The 21084-nt window shown below is 32.5% G+C and overlaps 1 protein-coding gene across 1 annotated transcript; it reads left to right on the forward strand.

Annotated features, from left to right (window-relative positions):
- Positions 1-1347: 1347 nt before the first annotated feature.
- On the forward strand, positions 1348-19599 carry LOC114717052 (30S ribosomal protein S9, mitochondrial-like; the record flags this gene model as incomplete). Its single annotated transcript, XM_028902126.1, has 5 exons — positions 1348-1686; positions 11007-11166; positions 13145-13585; positions 18581-18661; positions 19256-19599. Coding segments are annotated over 5 exons (1113 nt in total), but the record flags the coding sequence as incomplete, so codon positions are not given.
- Positions 19600-21084: the final 1485 nt, after the last annotated feature.

A 21084-nucleotide genomic window follows, 5' to 3' on the forward strand; every position in this document is an offset into this window, starting at 1 on the left:
ATGAGTTTGCGAATCAACCTGATGTCTGCATGTCTAATCTTTTGAATCTACTGTCCCTTTTTTTAAACTTCTGCCCAAAGCTTCAATTTTTGCCATAGCCTTCGCCGGGTTTAAAATCTAATGGATGCAGGTTTAAAAATTATAGTCCAATGGATGCATTATTTTACAGTAAAATAATCTTGATCATCTTCTTTTTATTTTGTCTTATAATTATATATGCTTTCTTTGTGAACGTATACTTTAATATAATATCCTAATTGTGTTATAGTTTAAAGGGCTATAAAAATATTTTTTAATTAAAATATTTAAAATATTTATTTACTAATCTATTCATCAATATACTAAAATCCTAATTCATCTATGTAGATTTATAGTCCCAGTTCTAAAGGAATTAAAGCAGCAGGAAAAAAAATCAACTAAATAAAATGTAGAGAGGAAATAAATATTGCATCCACTAACCTTTTTCTTTTTTGACGGGGGACAATGTAACAATTTAAATCAATATGCATGACAGTTAAAAAGTAAAATTGAAACAAAGTAGAAGAAATTGTTGATTAATTAAGAAGATCCAAATTTCTAATCTATATCTGTCAGCTGCATGCCTTCCCATCTTCATTAAGGGGGTATTTGGTAACCCTTAAAAGTGCTTCAGAAGTACTTTTCAGCAAAACGAGGCAAACTCCTCTACATATTTATTTCGTAAACCGTAAAAGTACTTTTGAAACTATGATTTGGTTTCCATCCAAACGCCACCTAAGTCTACAATGCAATTGATTTATTTTGTACTTATTAGATAATTATTGCTAAAGGGAAAATCACAAAAAAAAAAGGCAGAAATAAAAAAATTACAAATAAGAACCCATAACAACATAAGTATGGGTTTTGATAACAATAGCATTGGTTTTTATAATAATTTTTGTAAACTGTATATAATTTTTTATTTTAGTGGCCTTTTTGCGATTTTATTTTAGCACAAAATTATAATATCCTAACAATCTATTTTTTTATTTAAATCTTCCAAAATATTTACTTTTATAAAAATTTCTCAAAATTTTAAAATATAAAATTATCATATTTAAAATTTACAAATCCAATCTCAGCTTTAAATATCTAAAATAAACCATTAGAGATTCAATATACATCAAATACACGTAACTAAATAATTTAATCAAAAGTTCGATAGTGAAAATATCAAATTTTTCATCAAAAAAATCTGTTTAACTAAAATAATTAATTTAAAAATATTAGCCAACCCAGTAAATAACACTAAACCGATAGAAATAATCTATTCTGCCACCACCCCAACCATATTTCACCTATTTGGCCACCACTCTGAATTTTCTTATTTTCCCCAAATACTTCTCGACCTATGGGAACAACAACAACAATGGCAGGGATCAAGCTTCTATCGGTGTTTGCAAAGATTTCCAGGAGAGTGAAGATATGTTTGACGCTATGTTCGCTGGAGGATTTGATCGATTTAATGAGGGGGATGACGACCCCAAGGCCCTAGCCAACAAGGACCAATGGTGGTCAGAAGAGAAGGGTCTTGATAATAAAGACGAGGATGCTATATTTAAAGGGCTTCACAAGAAAAGTAATGAGAAGGGTGATAATTTTGGCAACCAACTATGGCATGGAGAAGAGCTCCTAAAACCATGGACTTTATGGGAGGAACGGAAAGATGTGTTTAATATCTAAAATGTTGTAAGCAATGCATGTGACTTCTACTAGTTCTTGAGAAACTCGAGAAGAAAGAGAAACAGTTGACTGCCGTTCTCTAAGGTAAATTAGAAGCCTTTTCTGCGCATAATAGCAAGATTCATACTGGTAGTAATGCTCAACCCGGAATGCAGTTTGTCATTTTTTATCAGCTATTTTAGTGGGTGATGATTCGTGTGTTGGTGATCGCAAGTATATATTTCATTTTCAAATGTCAATGTATCATTCTTGAAGCAAAATATGGCTAAGCAATGAGACGATAAGTATAATTATTTTGCATAATCAATCATTATTTGGTGAGTTCTAATATTGTTGCATTTTCTTATGGAACCTTATTTTGTAATTTTAGGCATGAGCACTGAGTGACCGAAGAGTGTGGATTCTTATGGGGATTGTAACCTCACAGGTAGTAAATGAGAGTAATTAAGAGTGACTCAATTGCTATACTGAAGCACCAAGAGCCTGTTGAATCTTGGGGTATAGTGGAAGCCTTAGAGGCACTCTGAGGACTTGACGTAGATCAAGTGATTGAGACCGAACCAGTATAATCTCCTATGTCATTTCATTTGTTCATCCTTGGTGAAATCTTTCTAAGCCTGTCTCCCTTGTTTTAATTGGTTATTTATTTTATTAAGTCAATTTTTTTATATATCATCCAATTCAACCCCTCTTGGGTGAAGCTGTGACTAACAATCACTAGGTCAATCATCCGTTGTAAGAAAGCTTCATTGTTTTATTGAGGTTAGTTAGGTGGATTAGGAGGCCAGTTGCCTCCAAGGTTAGTTTGTCATGATTGCGTGCGTACCATCTCCTCCTTACCTAAGGATGTAACCAAACATAGGAAGTGAGTATTGAAACACAACAACCAAGACAAGATAAGAAAGGATATGTGTGAAGATTATATATTGCCACTATATGCATTAGAGTTGCACATCAAAAGCATGGTGGGTCCCTAACACACAAGTCACAAGATCGAAACTTGGCTTTAATACCAAATTTGTAACAACAAAACTTCTAATTATTTAAATGTATCAATATTGAAAAGTTAACTATGGTAAAATAGGAACTTTGTAAAACATTTAGAAATGCTACCATGGTTATATAAGCAACTTAAATCACAAAAAAAGTTAACCATGATAAGAAAAAGGAGTCAAACCAATCTATAAATATGTCTATAATGGTTAAAAGAGCTTTATGAAACCCAGAATGCCATATTCAATCTAAGCCCATAACACAATATTACTCAATAATGTCTTTCATAACTTTCTAAAACTAAAAGTCATCTAGTATTAAAGATCATTGTGGGTCTACCATTCACAATAGAAACCACATGTAAACACCTTGAAGCCTCCGGTCTTCTACTAACATGCAATTTAGTAACAGTTAATCAAAACTACAAAGCCAATACAATCAGTCTCATAACAAATCAGAGTATGTGGAATGTGCCCTAGTATGGCAATATAAATCTGTCCAAGATAATTAAAAGAGTGAAAACACTACAATTTTACAGCAGTAGCTCAAACTTCTGGAGCTTTCCTTGAGAGACTTGAAAGGTAATTATCACTTGGAAAAGTGTTAAATCAACAGGATGAGACAAAAGCCTTAATAACCAACAATCCTACTTATTAAGTATACAAATAAGTGCTCATAAGGTGTCAAGTGAGACAATTACAAATTCATAGTATTCAAACAGATTTCATATTGTTGAAAGATATAACAAAGTACAATGGATAATCCTCTCACCTCCCTTATATCCAGCTACCCTATATTATCTAACTGAACCCATAGGTTAAATTTTATCCATGTGACTAGTAATCAAATAAGCTTACATATCAAGTGATATGGAGCGGCCAAAATCCACAGAGCATAAGACAGAACTATGGGTTCCCCCTCTAATCCACTAGCAAGGTGTCAATGCCCTACAATGAGTAATTGGGCTAAAGGACCAACCAATGTACACCTAATAGCCCTACCAACTAATATCATCTAATGTACATGATTCACCCTCTTATATCCTCTGTGGTATAATTCCCATTATTAACATCTGCCACCCCTCGCATATCGATACTCAAAAGATTATATTCATAATAAATCATCAACATGCTAAAATCAGTTTGAATTTCCAATTCCCAACAATCCATAAACACATGAGATCATCATAGTTATATGTATAATTATTTTTAATAAAAAGAGTCCCACGAGAGAGTTTCAATAACAACATAGTTTCATAACTAATATCATAATTTCGTTACTTCATAAATCCCATATAATTTAAAATCAATCATAAACAACACACAAGCATACATAATAAGTGAAAAGAAGTTACGTCTTGCCTACTAGGAAAAGGATTACCACAAGGTTAACCTCGTATTCAAACCAGCAATCAAATAATTCAATCTACACAATCATTATATCTGCATATCAATACACAAGCTATTTAATTAATTACTTGAGCAAGTATATAAGTTAAAGTTTCTAATTTTATGCTAAAATCTCATAGCTCTCATATCCTTTGCTTAAATCTTTCTTTTTTTGGGTGACAACCCTTACTTAAATCTTTTAGCACAAAATTATAATATACTAACAATCCATTTTTTTATTTAAATCTTTCAAACTATTTACTGTAATAAAAATTTCTTAAAATTTTAAAAATATAAAATTATGATATTTAAAATTTACAAATCGAATCTCAAGTTTAAATATCTAAAATAAACCATTAGAAATTCAATATACATCAAATACACTTAAGTAAATATTTCAATCATAAGTTCCATAGTAAAAATATCATATTTTTCACCAAAAAAAACTGTTTAACTAAAATAATTAATTTAAAAATATTAGGCACCCAGTAAATAAATCTAAACCGATAGAAATAATCTATTAAAATAGCTTTACAATACCATGCCCATCTATTCTCAAAACTCAACACTTGCTCTAAATCTTAAATCCAAAAATTTTCTCTAACAGCAAAAATTACTATTATTAGATAGATCTAAATGAGTAGAATCACTTTCACGGATAAGGTTTAATAAAATGGAGTGGTTTGGAGTATCTAAATGATTTGCAAAGACACTCCAAGCTTCAAGAATGGTGATCCTGTGCGAGGAAAGGAAGGAAGAAGACGTTGAGTTTTCCGAAAATTTTCTCTCTCTCGTTATGGTTAAAAAATAAAACTTAGGGGTATATTGAACTTTAAGAGCCATGTTAAAATAGGAAGAATGACAGTTCAAAACCCCATCTTTTTCATTTTCCTTGTATTCTCTCTTTTTTTTAATCCATTTTATTTCTTTATTTAGTAATTTCATTTACTTATTCTCATAAAGCCTATTCTAAGTGAATCCTCTTTACTTAATTAATTATAGAATAAATCTTATTTATCAAGCATTAATTTTTTTCTAAGTTTATTTAAATACTAAAAATAAAAATTAGGATGTTACAACAAGAACGAGCAAAAGCAATGGAGAACAATTGCAAAAATGAGTGCCGCCACATAATGTCTCGTGGGGATTATGCCAAGGCAGACAAAGACTTGAAGACCACCGAGCGAAAGAGGTTACAAGAAGTAGCTGATTCAGATCCTTTTATCATCCTTATCCCACCGTCTCTAATATGTCGTGAAGATGTATGCTCAAAAAGTTACTGAAAGAATCAAAGAATTGTACGCACACTGTTACTTTTTTTTTTTTGGCTTTGGTTAAACTATTTATATCATAACTTGTTATATATTTGTTGTTATTATAGGATAAACTTAAATGTCAAGAAGTCAAGGGAACCTTCAAGCCACAAGGTAGGGATGACATATTGACTATTGCTACGGGAAAGCAAGAGCACAAGGGGCGTGTTAGGGGTGTCAGATAAGGGGTAGGCATAAGAGAATACTTTGGACTACTAGCTGCACGCCATCTGAAACATTTTGAACTTTTACACCTAGGGTTTAACAAAATTTATAAATAAATACTTTTAGCATCAAGTTAATGGAGATTAAAATATAGGCAATTTAATTAATCATGACTCGGTGTGTGTAATATTATAAAAATAAATAGCATAACAAGTTATAGAAGCGCCACATCAAATAAATACTAAAATGAGGGAGTTTTAGGAGCTGCATAGAGGAGGAGGCAGGTAGAGTTAAGAATATCCTAAGCAAGTTTCACATACACATGAGATAGTCTTGGTAAAGTATTGTTTACAAGTTCGTGAACAGTTAGATCAGGCTGAAATTTGGCAAGCCAGTCCAAGACATCCAACTCATTGGTTTCAACAATTGGATCAATCTATGAGGCGCGATTTATTAGATACGCTTTGAAATCGTTTTTCTAGATTGCATAGATAGAACCCTTAGTAACTAATTATTATTTTTTTAATTCGTTCACTATTGGATTAAGCTGAAAATTTGAGGGTAGACTTAAACATATAAGTCACTAATTTTAATGGTTAGATCAATAATTAGACATTGTAGTGAGAATAATGTAACTCATATTAAAGATGTTTTTCTAAGATCTTCGAAAATAAAACATAAGTTTTAAATTAGGGGTCTTCTATCTAGGTTATGAATTGATGATTCTAATGATTTAATCTAATAACTCAAAGATAATCTAAGTTAAGGGATCCTAGGAATTGAATCTACATTATCATGTATATGTTCTTACTCCGACCTTTAGAAAAAGCCTTTCAAAATAGAATTCTAAGTAATAATTGAGGTCTTAGAGGAGGAGTTAGGGGTTAAAACTTGATGAGTATCTTACCTTAATACTATAAAGATAAATTTTTAATTTTGTTAGTAGTTATAAATCATACTTTGGTGTTTTTGATTTTTGGCCTTACTTGTGTTTGACTGTTAGTTAGGAGACTATGTAACTAAAATTTTATCTGTTGCATGCTCTAGTATGTGCTATTGAGTGATTTTTATAAATGAATTCTTTTATATAAAGTTTTGATTTGCATAAATTGTCTAGTGGGATATTGTTTGAAAGAAGCTAAATAACGTGATCAATTTTGGAAACAATTGACTCTTTGGGATATGGTGCATGAGTTAGAGTTTTGATGAGCTATGTTTTTTAATATATGTGTATATATCCACATTTATGTTTTTGAATCATGTGCATGAGTTAGATGGTGGAGGAGATGACTAGAGATTACAAATACACATATACTTGCACATGGTATTAGCCTCCATACAAAGCTTTATGGTTGGCCTTTGTTCTTGTCCCACTAGTTTTTTAAGGGACTACAACATCCCATTAGTTTTTTGAGGGGAACCCATAGTCCACTGGTGCTCTGTAAACTTTGGTCCATCCATATCACTTATGTGGTGAGCTTGTAAGAGTGGCCAATCATGTGTTGTGACTTAGCTCACGGGTCCAGTTGACAGAAATAAAAAAGATATAAGGTTGGATTTGGCATTCATATTTGCATATATATATATATATATTTGGAATTATTTTCTAATTACTATCTTGTGAATGAGATTAACAGTGATGTTATCTCTGAGACTGATATTGATATTATCTTGATACTGGCTAATGAATCTGGTGAACATGTTTTATCTATTGACTGAAATTGTGCAGTTGTTTTTAAAATAGTATATCCTACCTGACACCTTACTAGCCCATGCTAGTGTATGATAGGTAGGGATTTAATTACTAAGATGTCTCATTCATGTTGTTTAACCTTTTTTTTCCCCAGGTGAAAGCTCTAGAAGAGGGATGTTAAGAAAGGCTTAGGAAGAGTAAAGCTACATTAGCTATTTGTAGTTCTTCCCCCAATGAGTTTATGTTGTTTTCTCCATATGCATTTTATTATGTTTCTGGGTCCCTTATTTGTTGTGGTGTGTGTGTTGGTAGATGACTAGATGCTTAGAATTGCATGTGATTTATTCTATGAGATTCTATCATAAAGGTCATGGATAAATATTATAATTTCACTTAATATTATACTAATGAAGGAGACTTTGCTGTTTGTAAATAATAATAAAAAAATAAATAGGCTTATGAAGTGAGGGACTCCTTATACTTTTTGTTAGTCATGCGAGAAGATGTAAGGGCATGACAACAAGGGTGGCTCGACTTTAAAAATTCATACTCAATTTTACACATCTCCAAAAATTACAAGTTAGGAATTTTTAGAAAGCTTGGGAAGTCTACTTTTCAATACAAAAAGAATTACTACCTCCAGTCCTATTTCTAAGCTTGAAATTTGGAAATAGGTGTAATTCATTTTATAAGTTTTAATTTGGACTTGTCTTAATATTTAATGTATTTTTTTTAATGTTGCCCTTCATTATTTCTCTCTTATATCATTTTTTGACATATTCTCTCTGATCTTTTTTCTCATTTTTGCAAGGGCATATTTGGAAATAAAAGTATATTTGTAACTTATTTATTATTTTTTTACTAATTTTTTGTTATCTGTGAATTATTTATTTGAAGCTTGTAATGAGGACCGGAGGGAATATTAAAAAAATTATCATTTGGTCCTTGAAAATGATAATTTCCAAAATTGCTCAAAAGGTTTATAGGTATTGAGGTAGCCTAACTTCAAAAATTCATGATTAATTTCATACATTCCTAAAATTTGTAAATTAGGATGTGTTGGAAAGATTGAAATGTTTACTTGCAAATATAAAAAGAAGGGTTAAAGTGTAATTTTAACAACAAAATTTACAATAAAGGACATTGGGCACCATAAAATTTACTCGGATGCAAAAATATACATGAAATTATCAGGGCATTATTTTCTTTACTTTTTTAAATTTTTTAAAATATTTTTCTTATATAGTATAAACAAAATATAATAAAATTTTTATCTTTCCTTCAAATACTTGATTCAAAAACAAAGAGATGACATAGATATTTTTTTATTTTTAGATAGGATATAAAATATGATAATATAATTATAATAATTAATAAAATTGAAAAAAATAAAAAAAATAAATGCAGGTTAGCTCACAGGTTGGCGAACTAACTCGCGACAGGTTGTAAGTTTGGAGGTGCGAGTTAAAAAGTTTCAATTGCTGGCAAGTTGGCTTTTAGGCAATTTTAACCTGTCATTTTTGTTGGGTTGACGGGTTGGACCCTACCAACTTTAAATAATTATTGTAGTAAATAATTTATGAAATATTGAGATGTAGTATATAGCTAATGAAATGCAAATGAAATATCTACTATATTTCATTAACTATTTATTATACACATTTTGAATATTTCCAACACTATGTTCGCTATTTACTGCATTTCATTAGTGATTTACTGCATTTTATTTGCTAATTTTATAATAAAAAAAATCCTAATTGCCGCTATCTGACTGATTGTCAATATTGCAGCTAGCGAGGATATTGAGGTGGCTTTTTTCCTTTTAAGCGAGGAGTATCATAATCAAAACATGAAATTTTCAAAATTACATTTCAATACTCGTGGAATGATTTGGGATTATGCCAACTGAAATCAATTATTTGGATTTTCATATTTTGAGGGTACTTATTTATAATTTTTACTAATACATTATTTGAAAATATTTTGTTAATATGTAAAATTATAGGGAGAATTCTAAAAAATATATTTGAATTTCAAAATTCTAAATCAATTTTGTTTACTATACTTTAATAATAATTGGTAACATTTAAAAAGTAAATAACAAAACATTTTTGTAATCATTCTTGATTTGGTATTTTAAAATTTTAAAGGTATTTTTGGGTAGTTTTCCAAATTATAAGACCAGTGTTTAAAAATTAATGGTGCTAAGATTAGAAACTAGAAAAAAGGTAGAATTCAAATTAAATCAAATTGAAATACTTAAATTCAAGTTTAGGCCTAAATTCTTAGAAAATTTCTAATTAGGTCATGATACCTGATTTGGAATTTGTAAATATTATTAAATAATCAGAATGCCTGCTTTAATTTTAAAAAATAAAACCATTAAAAATATTTTAATAAAATATTTAAATTACAAATATTAGTAACCTTTAAATAATTTTTTTAATTTCAGTTCTCATAATTTGGATTAGTTTTATTTATTTGAATAATGTTGGATCCAACACAAAATGTAAATTATAACAACTCGCTATCAAATATTTCTTGCAATTAAAATATTTCAAAATCTCAAAATAAATATGTACACCGTAAAAAGAAAAAAGACTACTTATATTATAATTTAAAAATGTTTTGTTAAAATACTTTGAAGGTTTTACTTATATATATATATATATAAAATTTCAAACACTAAAAAATTATTTATATTTTGATAATATTCTAATCATTTAATAATATTAAGAAATTTTTAATTAGACGTCATGTCCTGATTAACAATGTTGGCCTCAATTTGAATCTAATCTAAGTATTTTAATTGGTTTTAATTAGGATTTTCTCGACAACAAAAAAAATCCTTTTTTAAAATTAAAGTAGTTTTATACTACCTCTGGTTCTAAAAATAAGAATTAGTTGACTAATTTGAGAAGATTAAGGAAATAAATTAAGTTAGTTTTTTATAATAAATAGGCGTTGTCTTTCCTAAAATATCCTTACTAATCAAGTATATTGGTTACAACTATTATTATAAGAAGGACTACTTGAGAAAAAATATATAAATATAAGAGACAAAATAGATTGGAGTTTTATATTTAAGACCAAAATAAAAATCAAACGAGATCTTATATTAAAAATAAGAGCCAGTATAATTCAATTTAAACCATCCGTACACAAACATGCAAAATTTTGTCTCTAAATTTCTCCATTAATCTATAAACTAGAGAACTGGAAATTTTAGTCGAACTTGTCGTAAAAATACACCTTGGGAGAGCGCACAGAGCAGCGATACCCCTTTCCCGTTGTACCCACCTTTGCATCCACACTCACCGTGCTCGTCGTCGCTCCCTCGCCGCCGTGTTCAGACTCTTCCCTTCTCCGGTCGTCGTCGTTGGCAGCAATTATCTAGCGGTTTTGATGGCTGTCTCAGCTCTCACGGAATCAATGTTATGATACCTCCAGTCATTCAAATTTCGGAGACCGTTCTGTGTTGCTGGTAAAGTTTGATTTTTTGCCCGGTTTTTAACCATGTTTTCTCGCCTAATACCCAAATCCCCCCATTTCCGACGCTTTGTATTGATTACTTCAAAGTCTATCTCACATCCCCAACCATATTTCATCTATTCTGCCACCACCTCGAATTTTTTTATTTTCCCTAAGTACTTCTCCACCGATGGGAACAATAACAACAATGGTAGGGATCAATTTTCTAACCACCATTGGTCCTTGTTGGCTGGGGCCTCGAAACCTTGGACCTTACGGGAGGAAGAGAAAGATGTGTTTAATTTTCAAGATATTGTAAACAATGCGAGTGATTTCAGGCCTGATAGTAGTATTGTGGAGAGTGAGACAACTGATAGTCAGAAAATTGAGGATCCTGAAAAACTTGAGAAGGAAGAGAAACAGTTGACTGCGGTTCTCAAAGGTAAATTATAAGTCTTTTCTGCGCATAATAACAAGATTCATATTGACAGTAATGGTCAACCCGAAATGCAGTTTGTCATTTTTTATCAGCTATTTTAGTGGGTGATGATTTGTGTTTTGGTGATCACAAGTATATATTTCGTTTTCAAATGTCAATGTATCATTCTTAAAGCAAAACATTGCTAAGCAATTAGACGATAAGTATAATTATTTTACATAATCAATCCTCATTTGGTGAATTCTAATATTGTTGCATTTTCTTATGAAACCTTATTTTGTAATTTTAGGTGTGAGCACTGTTTCACTGATGAGTTTTCATATTACAAATAAGTCTTGAACCAATCCTTCTGGATTTTTTAGAGAATTGAAGTAGAATATTGTTTAGACAACCCTTAGCGTTTCCCCTTGCGCTGTTTGAACAAGTCCTATTTTGGGAAGATTCTGCTTTGTTTTATTCATCTGTTTCTATCGTGTTTCTTTTTGTTTTGGGCTTCCACGCTTCTAGCTGTGTTAGTATAGAAGAGTCTAATGAAAGCTGTTAAGATGATAAAATGACAATATCAAAATGTTAAGGACTGAGTATGTCTTTTCAAGTCCCATTGCTTAACATAGGTTTGCTGATAGTTAGTGGTTGAACAGAAAGCTGGCATCTTTATGGTTAATAATTAGATGGAAATCTGTTAATGATGAGTGGAATGAAGAATAAGTTCAGTAGTAAAATGATGCTGCACAAAATTGCTTATGCTATATTTGTGAAACATAAGTAGTCTTGCTACTAGGAGGGCTTTTCATGTATGGAAGCTTCACAGTCAGAAAAAGAAAAGGCTTTCCATATGGTGTAACTGCTATCTTCAGGGCCGTATTTATTCTCTTTTTGTTGCTTGGAGAGGAAGGGTACTGATCAAACCAGCCCTATTGATTCCTATAAAAGGAAAATATAGCACAAAATAGGAGGAAATACAGTGATAAATGCGCTAAACATAGTGTATTTAGTGCCTGCAAAGAAAAATCTCCTACTTCGAAATCATCCAACTCTGGATCATAATTACTTTTTGTCTGTTGTTATAGGATATTCTAGTGGTTAACGAGTCGAAACATAACAATTAGGCACCTGTAGTAAGAATTTGGAAGTGATAGTTTAATAATGCTTAATTAAGGGAGCAATATATGGGAAAAATCACTTGCAGTGCGTCATCATATTCTATGAAGTGATGATGATTTTGAAGCGAGAATAATTTAGGGAATTCATCTTGAGCAATTGAGTTTAAAATTTGGTTATGACAGGCGGCCTTTCATGTTTTTTGCCCCCATTAGCCATTATACTTCTTCATTTGCACTTCGGATCAAGTACTGGACAACCATCAAATTAAATTGAGATGAGGATGTTGCAGTAGACAACGTGTAAATTGAGATTAGTTTAAGGAATATAGAAGAGGTGGACCTTCATTGAGAATAAAACATATATGCAGTGCGATTTGAGTGGGGATGTTTGTTAGAACTGAGCACTGCATATTTGCATCGGTGAAAATGATCTAACTTTAGATATGACGTGGATATGGCTCACTCACATATTGGATGCATTTTTGAAAGGGGCTGTACCTGGGGAAAACCCACCCTTTATATTCATTTGCTGAACAATCTGAAAATTCAATGCTAGCTTTGTTCTCCATCTCATCTTTTTGTTGATAATATCACAACTGAGGAAGAAGAAAATCAAAAGCTCTAGATTTTTGTCCATCGTCTTATATTTTATGTATCATAACTGGTATCAGTTGTATCAACTCATTTTTTGTTTATTCTTCTTGTTGCCTTTTTCTTTTCTCTTTTAATACAATTTGCTTGCTGAAGTTACATTTTTTTTTTTTGGTGATTTATGTGATAAAAAGATGTTTATTTACTCATGGATCGTGGAATGCAATGCCACTTTCCTATTGTTGAGAGGAAATCTGAAGTTTTCATATTATTATTTTCAACTACAGGACCCAACTGTGCTTTTGGTGATCTTGTTGCTGCTTCTGGAATTACGGATGAAATGATTGACAGTTTGATGGCATTGAAGGACTTTGAAGAGGTTGATGGCTTGCCACCCCTTAGAGAAATAGAAGACATGCGCTATGAAAAGAGTACTAAAAAATCTACTAGAGCTGAAATTGAGCGACAGAAACAGGAGGAAGCTGCAAAAGCAAGAGTGAGAAAAGTAGATGAGAAAGGACGTGCCTATGGAACAGGAAGAAGGAAGTGCAGTGTAGCTCGTGTTTGGGTTCAGCCTGGTGATGGTAAATTTATAGTTAATGATAAAGAATTTGATGTCTGCTTTCCTATGCTTGAACATCGGGCTACCCTATTACGACCTTTCTCTGAGACAAAGACATTGGGGCTTTGGGATGTCGATTGTACTGTGAAAGGAGGTGGTGTTTCAGGTAAGGTTAATGACTTATAATTACATCTTCTGTCTTTGCATTTAATTCTCAATGATTCTGTTATGAAAGTGCCATGTTCTATTCATTCATTCATAATTCATTTTTGGAAAAGAAAATGAATTATTAGAAAACTGCTGGGCAAGACAACCTCCTATGAGAGATAACGTACTGAAAAGGAAAAAGAAGAAAAATTAGGAAAGAAATAATGAACTTAAGTAAATAACAGTTGAGCACAAATCCCTACAAAAAGAATTATGAATAGAACACTAAAAGAAAGCAAGAGATAAGATCTTTTTCTTCATTAGTCATTGAGTGTAGTTGAAACACCTTTAAGAATTCTAGCATTTCTTTCAAACTAAACACACTGAATCACAGCAAAAAATACTTAGTGCCACAAAAGCAAAAAATACATAGTGCCACAAAACTTTGTAATCTTATTTCTACCCCCAAATTATATCAACGAAAAGTTTATCCAGATTTTCTGGACTAACGCAGATCTGGCAACAATATCAAATAACTTATTCCAAAGAGAAGTAGGCGTACTACACTGTAAGAAGTGTCTAATTGTTCCTCATTACTGAGTTGTCCCTACACAGAAATCAAATGTTAGGAGAAGGTGCCCTGTATTGTTTTTGAATCTGCATTCTTTTGAGTACCACTGTCCAAACAAAAGATTTCACTTTGAGGAGAGTTTCTGGTTTCCAACTAAAAGTCTCAAGAATAAATTGATGGCCTATTGGGAGAAGTAACTATGAATTAAAGAGGATTTAGAAAAGAGAACATTTGATGAACCTGTAGTTAAACTTTTTAAACTCTGCTGTAAGTATGAACAAAGGCATATGGGCTCTAAAATATGGTTCTAAAGTACTTAATCTAAAAAATAACCACTAGTTCATGAATTTCTCTATCAGAACGAATTCTGGCAAAGTGAATTTTTCAAAGGAAATTTCCCCGGGAGAAGACTGAAAACACCAAATTGGAGAGCCGTGCAAAAAGGTATGATGGGACAAATTTGGAAAGTTTGACAAAAGCTGAACATTTTCTCCCCCAAAGAGTCTTTGCAAATAGTTAACAATTCTTAACTGCCATGCTACGATTCTGTCAATAGTGTTAATAGAATATCTGGTTTTCTTTGTAAACTATGGCGTATATCTTATTTAAGTATAATGGTAAACTCATGTGTTTTAATGACACAAAATTGGTCACACAAATACGTACTTATATTGGTTGACAAGGTTCTTGCAAAGTTCAAATCTTGAAAGGAGATGAGACTCTGTGACATGATGTGCTTAATTAGCCTTGTGGCATGGACATAAAACTAATATGATTCATTTTTTTAATAACTAAACTATTATTATTCAGATTTATTTTATTAAAATCACGTTTTCTAGAATACAATAAATTGTTTAGGCTTGAAGAAAGGCATTTGTTTGGCTTGCTGTAGATTTTTATTTTCAAGTTACTTTTTGAACATGTGAGGTGAGGATATATTATTTTTGTGAATATGTGGCTAGATCAGGAATTTTAAAGCTTGTGATGATGCTGAATCTTCATCAAGACTTGCTTAAGGTGTTAAATACTGAGTTTTCTGGAAATTTGGATCTGTTGTGAGATAATTATTTATCTATATCTGATTTCCGGATAAGTTTGAGGTTGAGATAGTGATCTCTGTTGAAGAGGGAAAGTATGCCTGAGCATCAATTAGGTGGAGACTTTAGAAAAGAGATAATTTGGAGTGAGAAATCAACAATTAAGTGGGCTAAAGATGTGAATGAGAAGTCTAAATTATTTTACATAGTGGTCGCAGGTAGTTGGAAATTTTGCTAAGAAATTGCAGTCTGAGAATAGGGTTCGTATTATGAATGTGCAAGTAATTGCTGAAAATCATTTTTCTTTAGCTGGTGTGTATAAAGTGACTCCTCTAGCAAACATTTCATTTGAGCCTTGGATTGGGGCCTGATTCCTCAAGGCAGCTTAGTTGGAGAAATCTATTGAGGAGGAAGAAATAGGGAAAGTTATTGGCTGGATGGATGAAGAGATGCTGTGGGCTTTTATGGTTTCTGTTATGGAAAGCAAAGGAATAGGAGAGAGAAAGAGAAAAGAGAAGGGAAAAGAGTAAGAGAATCAGAGGAGAATTAGAGAAGAGAAGAAGACCAAGAGAAACTGAATAATTTCTAATCACATTCCAAAACTGAGTTACAAAGGATACTGAGTACTTATTTATAATCAAAAGCCCTAATAGATATAAATCCAAATATATATCCTAATATTATCTAAATATCCTAATCTATCCAAATCCTACTAATATAATTAAATCCTATCTAAGTCCTACTAATATCATTTAAATCCTATTTATGCTATTTATATCATCTTTAAATATTTCCCTATTTATAATTATAATTACATAACAATACCCCCTTCCCCAAAAGACCCTTGCCCTCAAGGGTCAAGTACACAAAAACTCGTCCCAGACCAACACCAAAGAGCATCTTGATTAATTTGCCTTTGAACCAAATTTGAACCAAGAATCTTATAGGAGAAATGTGAAGAGAAACCCAATTAAAACTGATCAATGGTAACAAGAAGTTGTGACTCGTTTCTTGAAAGAAAAGGCCCATAAACACAAAACCCAATCTTGGTGAGAGTTGTGTCTTTGACTTTTCCTTCGTTAAGGTCATCAAATCCGTCATCAGTATGGAGAGTGTTTTTATCATATTTTGAACTGCCAAGTCTTCTGTTTGATCATCAAAATCTTCTTCTTCACTTCCATACTCATACGAAAGATCTTTCTTGATGTTATCATTAAGCTCCAAGGGTTCTTTCACTTCAACAGACACTTCTTGGGCAATGGTTGTTGGTTGTTGGTTGTTCGTTGAATCCCAATGACTCTTGTAGTTCGATGGATTCTTCTTCATATGAGATATTTGCTTCTTGAACTTCCAAGCCTCCTTCTTGATTAGTGAAATCTTTTTTTTCCTTATGAGATGATTGGCACTTGTTCTTCCAAGATAAGAGGATTTCTTGAGTACGGGCAAAAGTCTTAGCGTCATCTAAACTAACAGGCCTAAAAAGCTTCACGATATCTGCTAATTCTTGCTTAAGGCCAGCCATATATATCATAACATGATACCTTTCTGGCAGTTTCATTTTGCTTATGACTCCATCAAAGAAGTCATTGAACTCCTTCACACTACCACGTTGCCTAAGCCACATTTTATTTTCTGCTAAATTTGAGACTGAAGAGGGTTCCATGTTTCTTGACCAAGTGTGGTGCCAAGAATCGAGTGGCTCTGATACCACTGTTATGGAAAGTAAAGGAATAGGAGAGAGAAAGAGAAAAGAGAAGGGAAAAGAGTAAGAGAATCAGAGGAGAATTAGAGAAGAGAAGAAGACCAAGAGAAACTGAATAATTTCTAATCACATTCCAAAATTGGGTTACAAAGGATACTGAGTACTTGTTTATAATCAAGTGCCCTAATAGATATAAATCCAAATATTATCTAAATATCCTAATCTATCCAAATCCTACTAATATAATTAAATCCTATCTAAGTCCTACTAATATCATTTAAATCCTATTTATCCTATTTATATCATCTTTGAATATTTCCCTATTTATAATTATAATTACATAACAGTTTCACTGTTGATGTTTTCCAGAATTGTTAGGATTCTTAAGTCAGATGTAGAAGGATTGATTGGAGTTCTATCATAACTGTAAAATTCATGAGTGAGCTGTATGGGATTTTATTTCTTTATTTTTTCTTTTTTAGGCATATCTGCTTAGTGCTTGATATTTACAAACTTGTTCTATTGACAGATGGGATTGAGGCAGAAGTATCCATTGTTCCTGTCTCTGTTTATTTAAATGGTTGAAATTTTCTAACTCATTTAGTGGTAAGGGGTAGGATTTATCAACAATGGACTTTTTTCTTTTTTGTTTTTTTTTTACCTGAGGGACTTTTTTCTATTATTGGAAGATTCCGAGTAATTAAAAATGAAAAGTTCCTGATGCATATTCTTCCTGTTGGTTTTCTATATTTCTTCTGATTGAATTATAACTACATTTTTGAGGTTTTGAAAAATTACAAATGATTCTTCAAACGAAGATGATTAACAGACTTTTCTATTGTTTCTTGATAACAAATCACTACCTTTTCTAAGGTAGCAACAGTTAGTTTAGACATTAATACTAAGATTAATACGAATGGTGTTGTGTGCTCACAGGTCCATAAAAGCCCTTTGACCTGATAGTTATATCGCATCTCATTCTAGGTAGTGCTAAAATAGCTGCTCATCTTTTATAACAATGTCCTGCACCTATTTATTTATGGAACCAATTGTTTGGAAGTTTTGGTCTTTTGGAGAAGTCATTATGTATTTAAAAAAAAAAAAAAAAAAAGGTGACCGAGCACTTGTTGCAACTGGCAAGAGGGTTGTACTAGCTTAACTAAAGGTTTCAAGCTTGAGCCTGGGAATACTGCCATGTTAAATATTTGGTTGTAGCGCTTGCCACTCGAAAGGGTCCTACCCAATTTAATCATTGTTATTTTGGGCCCTGATAAATCCTCCAATTGAAGTGGAGACCTGGGTATTGGGTGCGAATCGGAAAGGAAAAAAAGGAAAAAAACACCTTGTCTCTTCAATGGCACAAGCTAGCGCACACTTTTTCAGACGTGCTGACATTGGCCTTCACACAATCTTCTATGATCATACCTTGAAATTGTGCGTGCTATATTCTCACCACTGTAAAAATCTGATGAGCATCGATCATGATATATTGTCATCTTTAATCTACTTTGGTCCTTTACCAAGCTACCTGCCTGAAATTTTAAATTTGACATTAAGATAAAATGCTTGAAAGTAGCAATAACAAACTAGAGGATGGACGTATTTTAACAGGAGTTGGAATGTCTATTGGGTTTTCAAAGCATTTAATCATCTGGTAGTTTATATCATTTTCATTTGTACGTTAAAAATGTGTTGTGATAACAGGTCAAGTTGGAGCAATACGGCTGGGGATCAGTAGGGCTTTGCAATGCTGGGAACCAGACTTGCGTCCCGCACTTAGAAGTGGTATAATAACTAAGCCTTCTATCAGTTGCTTTATCATGCTATGTTTGAGTCAACACGTCTTGTGCAAAAGATAAAGGATATATTTCTCTCGCTTCCTCTTCGAGATGGTTAAATTACTCTACCATTGCCAGTATTATATATAAAAAAATTAATTCTCCCTTCTATTATGAGCTCTCACTCAAAACCAATGAATAGAGCAACAATTAAATCGATTACCAAAATACTTTCAATACAATTATTAATTATCTTACTAAAAGCATTGAAAATGTGTTTCTCAAAACTTTATTTAGTATCATTTATTTTTTGTATTTTTAAATTTTAAACGAACTTCTTTATGTTCATTAGATCTATATTCAGGATGGATACTATTGTTGAAATCAAATGTAGTACATTTCATTAGCTATTTACTTAAAAGGTACTCTTTCTCTCTCTATAATTTTTTGAGGGGATTTGGAAGAGAACATGGACTTCAGGAGTTCTTAGTTTTTCCCCCCCTTTCTCAATACAATTACCTGAGATTCGTTATTTCTCCATGAATCAATCCTAACTCTACTTTGCCCCGATGATGATGTACTAATGTTTATTTTTTAGCAGCTGGTTTCTTGACTCGGGATCCTCGTGTGGTAGAAAGGAAAAAGCCCGGAAAGGCCAAAGCAAGAAAAAGTTTCCAATGGGTCAAGCGTTAAATACTTGGAGCTTCTGTTCATGTACCATGAATTTTGTATGGAGCATCTCGCTTCTTTTAATAAACTTGCCAAAATTCAATCATCCTGTTCACCTGGGATAGAAAGAGACACTAGGGTTTATTTAGTTTTGGAATGAACATCTGATCTTATACTATGCTATATTATGAAATTTTGGTTCAGTGCTGCATGAAGTACTTGTTTTGTCCGCGTATTTGTTTATTCTTTTGGCAACCTGTGATTCAGTTATGGACAGTTGAAATTGTGTTTGCTTGCCCTCACCAAACTAATGAAGATTTCAAATGTGATACTGTTCTTGCATTTGGTGTGTCCTTCGGCCTATAATACGGTCATCTTCAGAAAACGTTAAATTCATCCAAGTGAAAATGTGGGTAATTGGCTCGTTTGGTTCAATTCATGGGAAGCTCATTGCATGTAATCCAGATTTTTTTGGCCGTTTGGTTTGCACTTTCTACTATAAATGGTCATTCCCTTGGCATACGTATAATATACTAGGATTGGACTGGGATGAGGTCCCATTCCAATATGAACAATTCTAAGACGGGACATCTTAAACACCCATACCAACAACAGTGATGGAGGAAGAAGGGTGATCAAGTAGAGCAGGGGCAAGACAAAGGCAAGGACAAAGAAGCAGCTAAAGTTGTAAATGGATATAATTGTAATAATATTAGAAAAATGATATGGGTATTTTAGTCAGGACATGTCAAATTATCTTTTTCTCCTCCAAAAAGCCTAATTTTGTAGGAGGAGAGGAGGAGGAGAAAAAAGACAATTTTTCCTTGCATCTCCTCTCCTTCTAACCAAGCACGCCTTTCCCCTCCCTTCCCCTCAAAAAATCCCAAACCAAACAAAGGGTAAGGGAAGGTTATTCATGGTTGATACACATGGGAGTTTGCTTATAAAGGAGAGGAATGGCTATGAACTATATATCATGGAAGAATTCCAATGCTATGAAGAAATCAACAATTATTGTAAGAGGCCATCCATGGGATGGAATACAAAGAAAAGCTAGTGAAATAACAACACTAAATGACCGGGAAAAGCTAGCAAAACGATCTGTAGGCAAAATTATCATTTAATATAAGATTAATTCGTAAAATATTGATGTAGACACTGGTAAAGCCAAATACTTGTGTTTTTCAAGAGTTAATCTTAAGCTTTTGTGGGCTTTAATAGGTTTATCAAGCATAACAAGTGTTAGTGTCCACCTACTTTTAGAGGGATTGAATGGTAATGACCTCATGCAAGCAGCAACGTGGATGGTTTCACAAAAATCGTAGGAAAGTCATGGCTCACAGGATTGACATTTAATGTGTTAGTGTCTACCTGTCCATGTGTTAACAATAAGCTTTGAAAACTTTTGGTTGGGAATTCACCCCTTGCAGCTTATACTTTCTTCCAGTTACCCAAAAAATCACAAACATTTTATTCCAATTTGCTTGGATGGTATTTAGAGATTCAAGCCATTTAATTCCTAACACGAGATCAGTGCTACTCAGAGAGAATGGGAAGAAGTCTTGCTTAATAACCAAGTCAGAAACTAGTACCTCAATGTTAGGGCACATGCGATTACATCTCACCGTACTTCCATTGCCTATCTAAACTCTAAAAGCTAGAACTTGTTGCACAGGTAATTTAACCTCGACGATCAAAGTTTCTGATACAAAGTTGGGGGTTGACCCACTATCCACTAAGATGAGAACTTGTCGATCTGAA

This window comes from Neltuma alba, unplaced genomic scaffold (genome assembly GCF_004799145.2).
Source record: "Neltuma alba isolate B1F8T4 unplaced genomic scaffold, ASM479914v2 tig00011705_pilon, whole genome shotgun sequence".
Taxonomy (NCBI): domain Eukaryota; kingdom Viridiplantae; phylum Streptophyta; class Magnoliopsida; order Fabales; family Fabaceae; genus Neltuma; species Neltuma alba.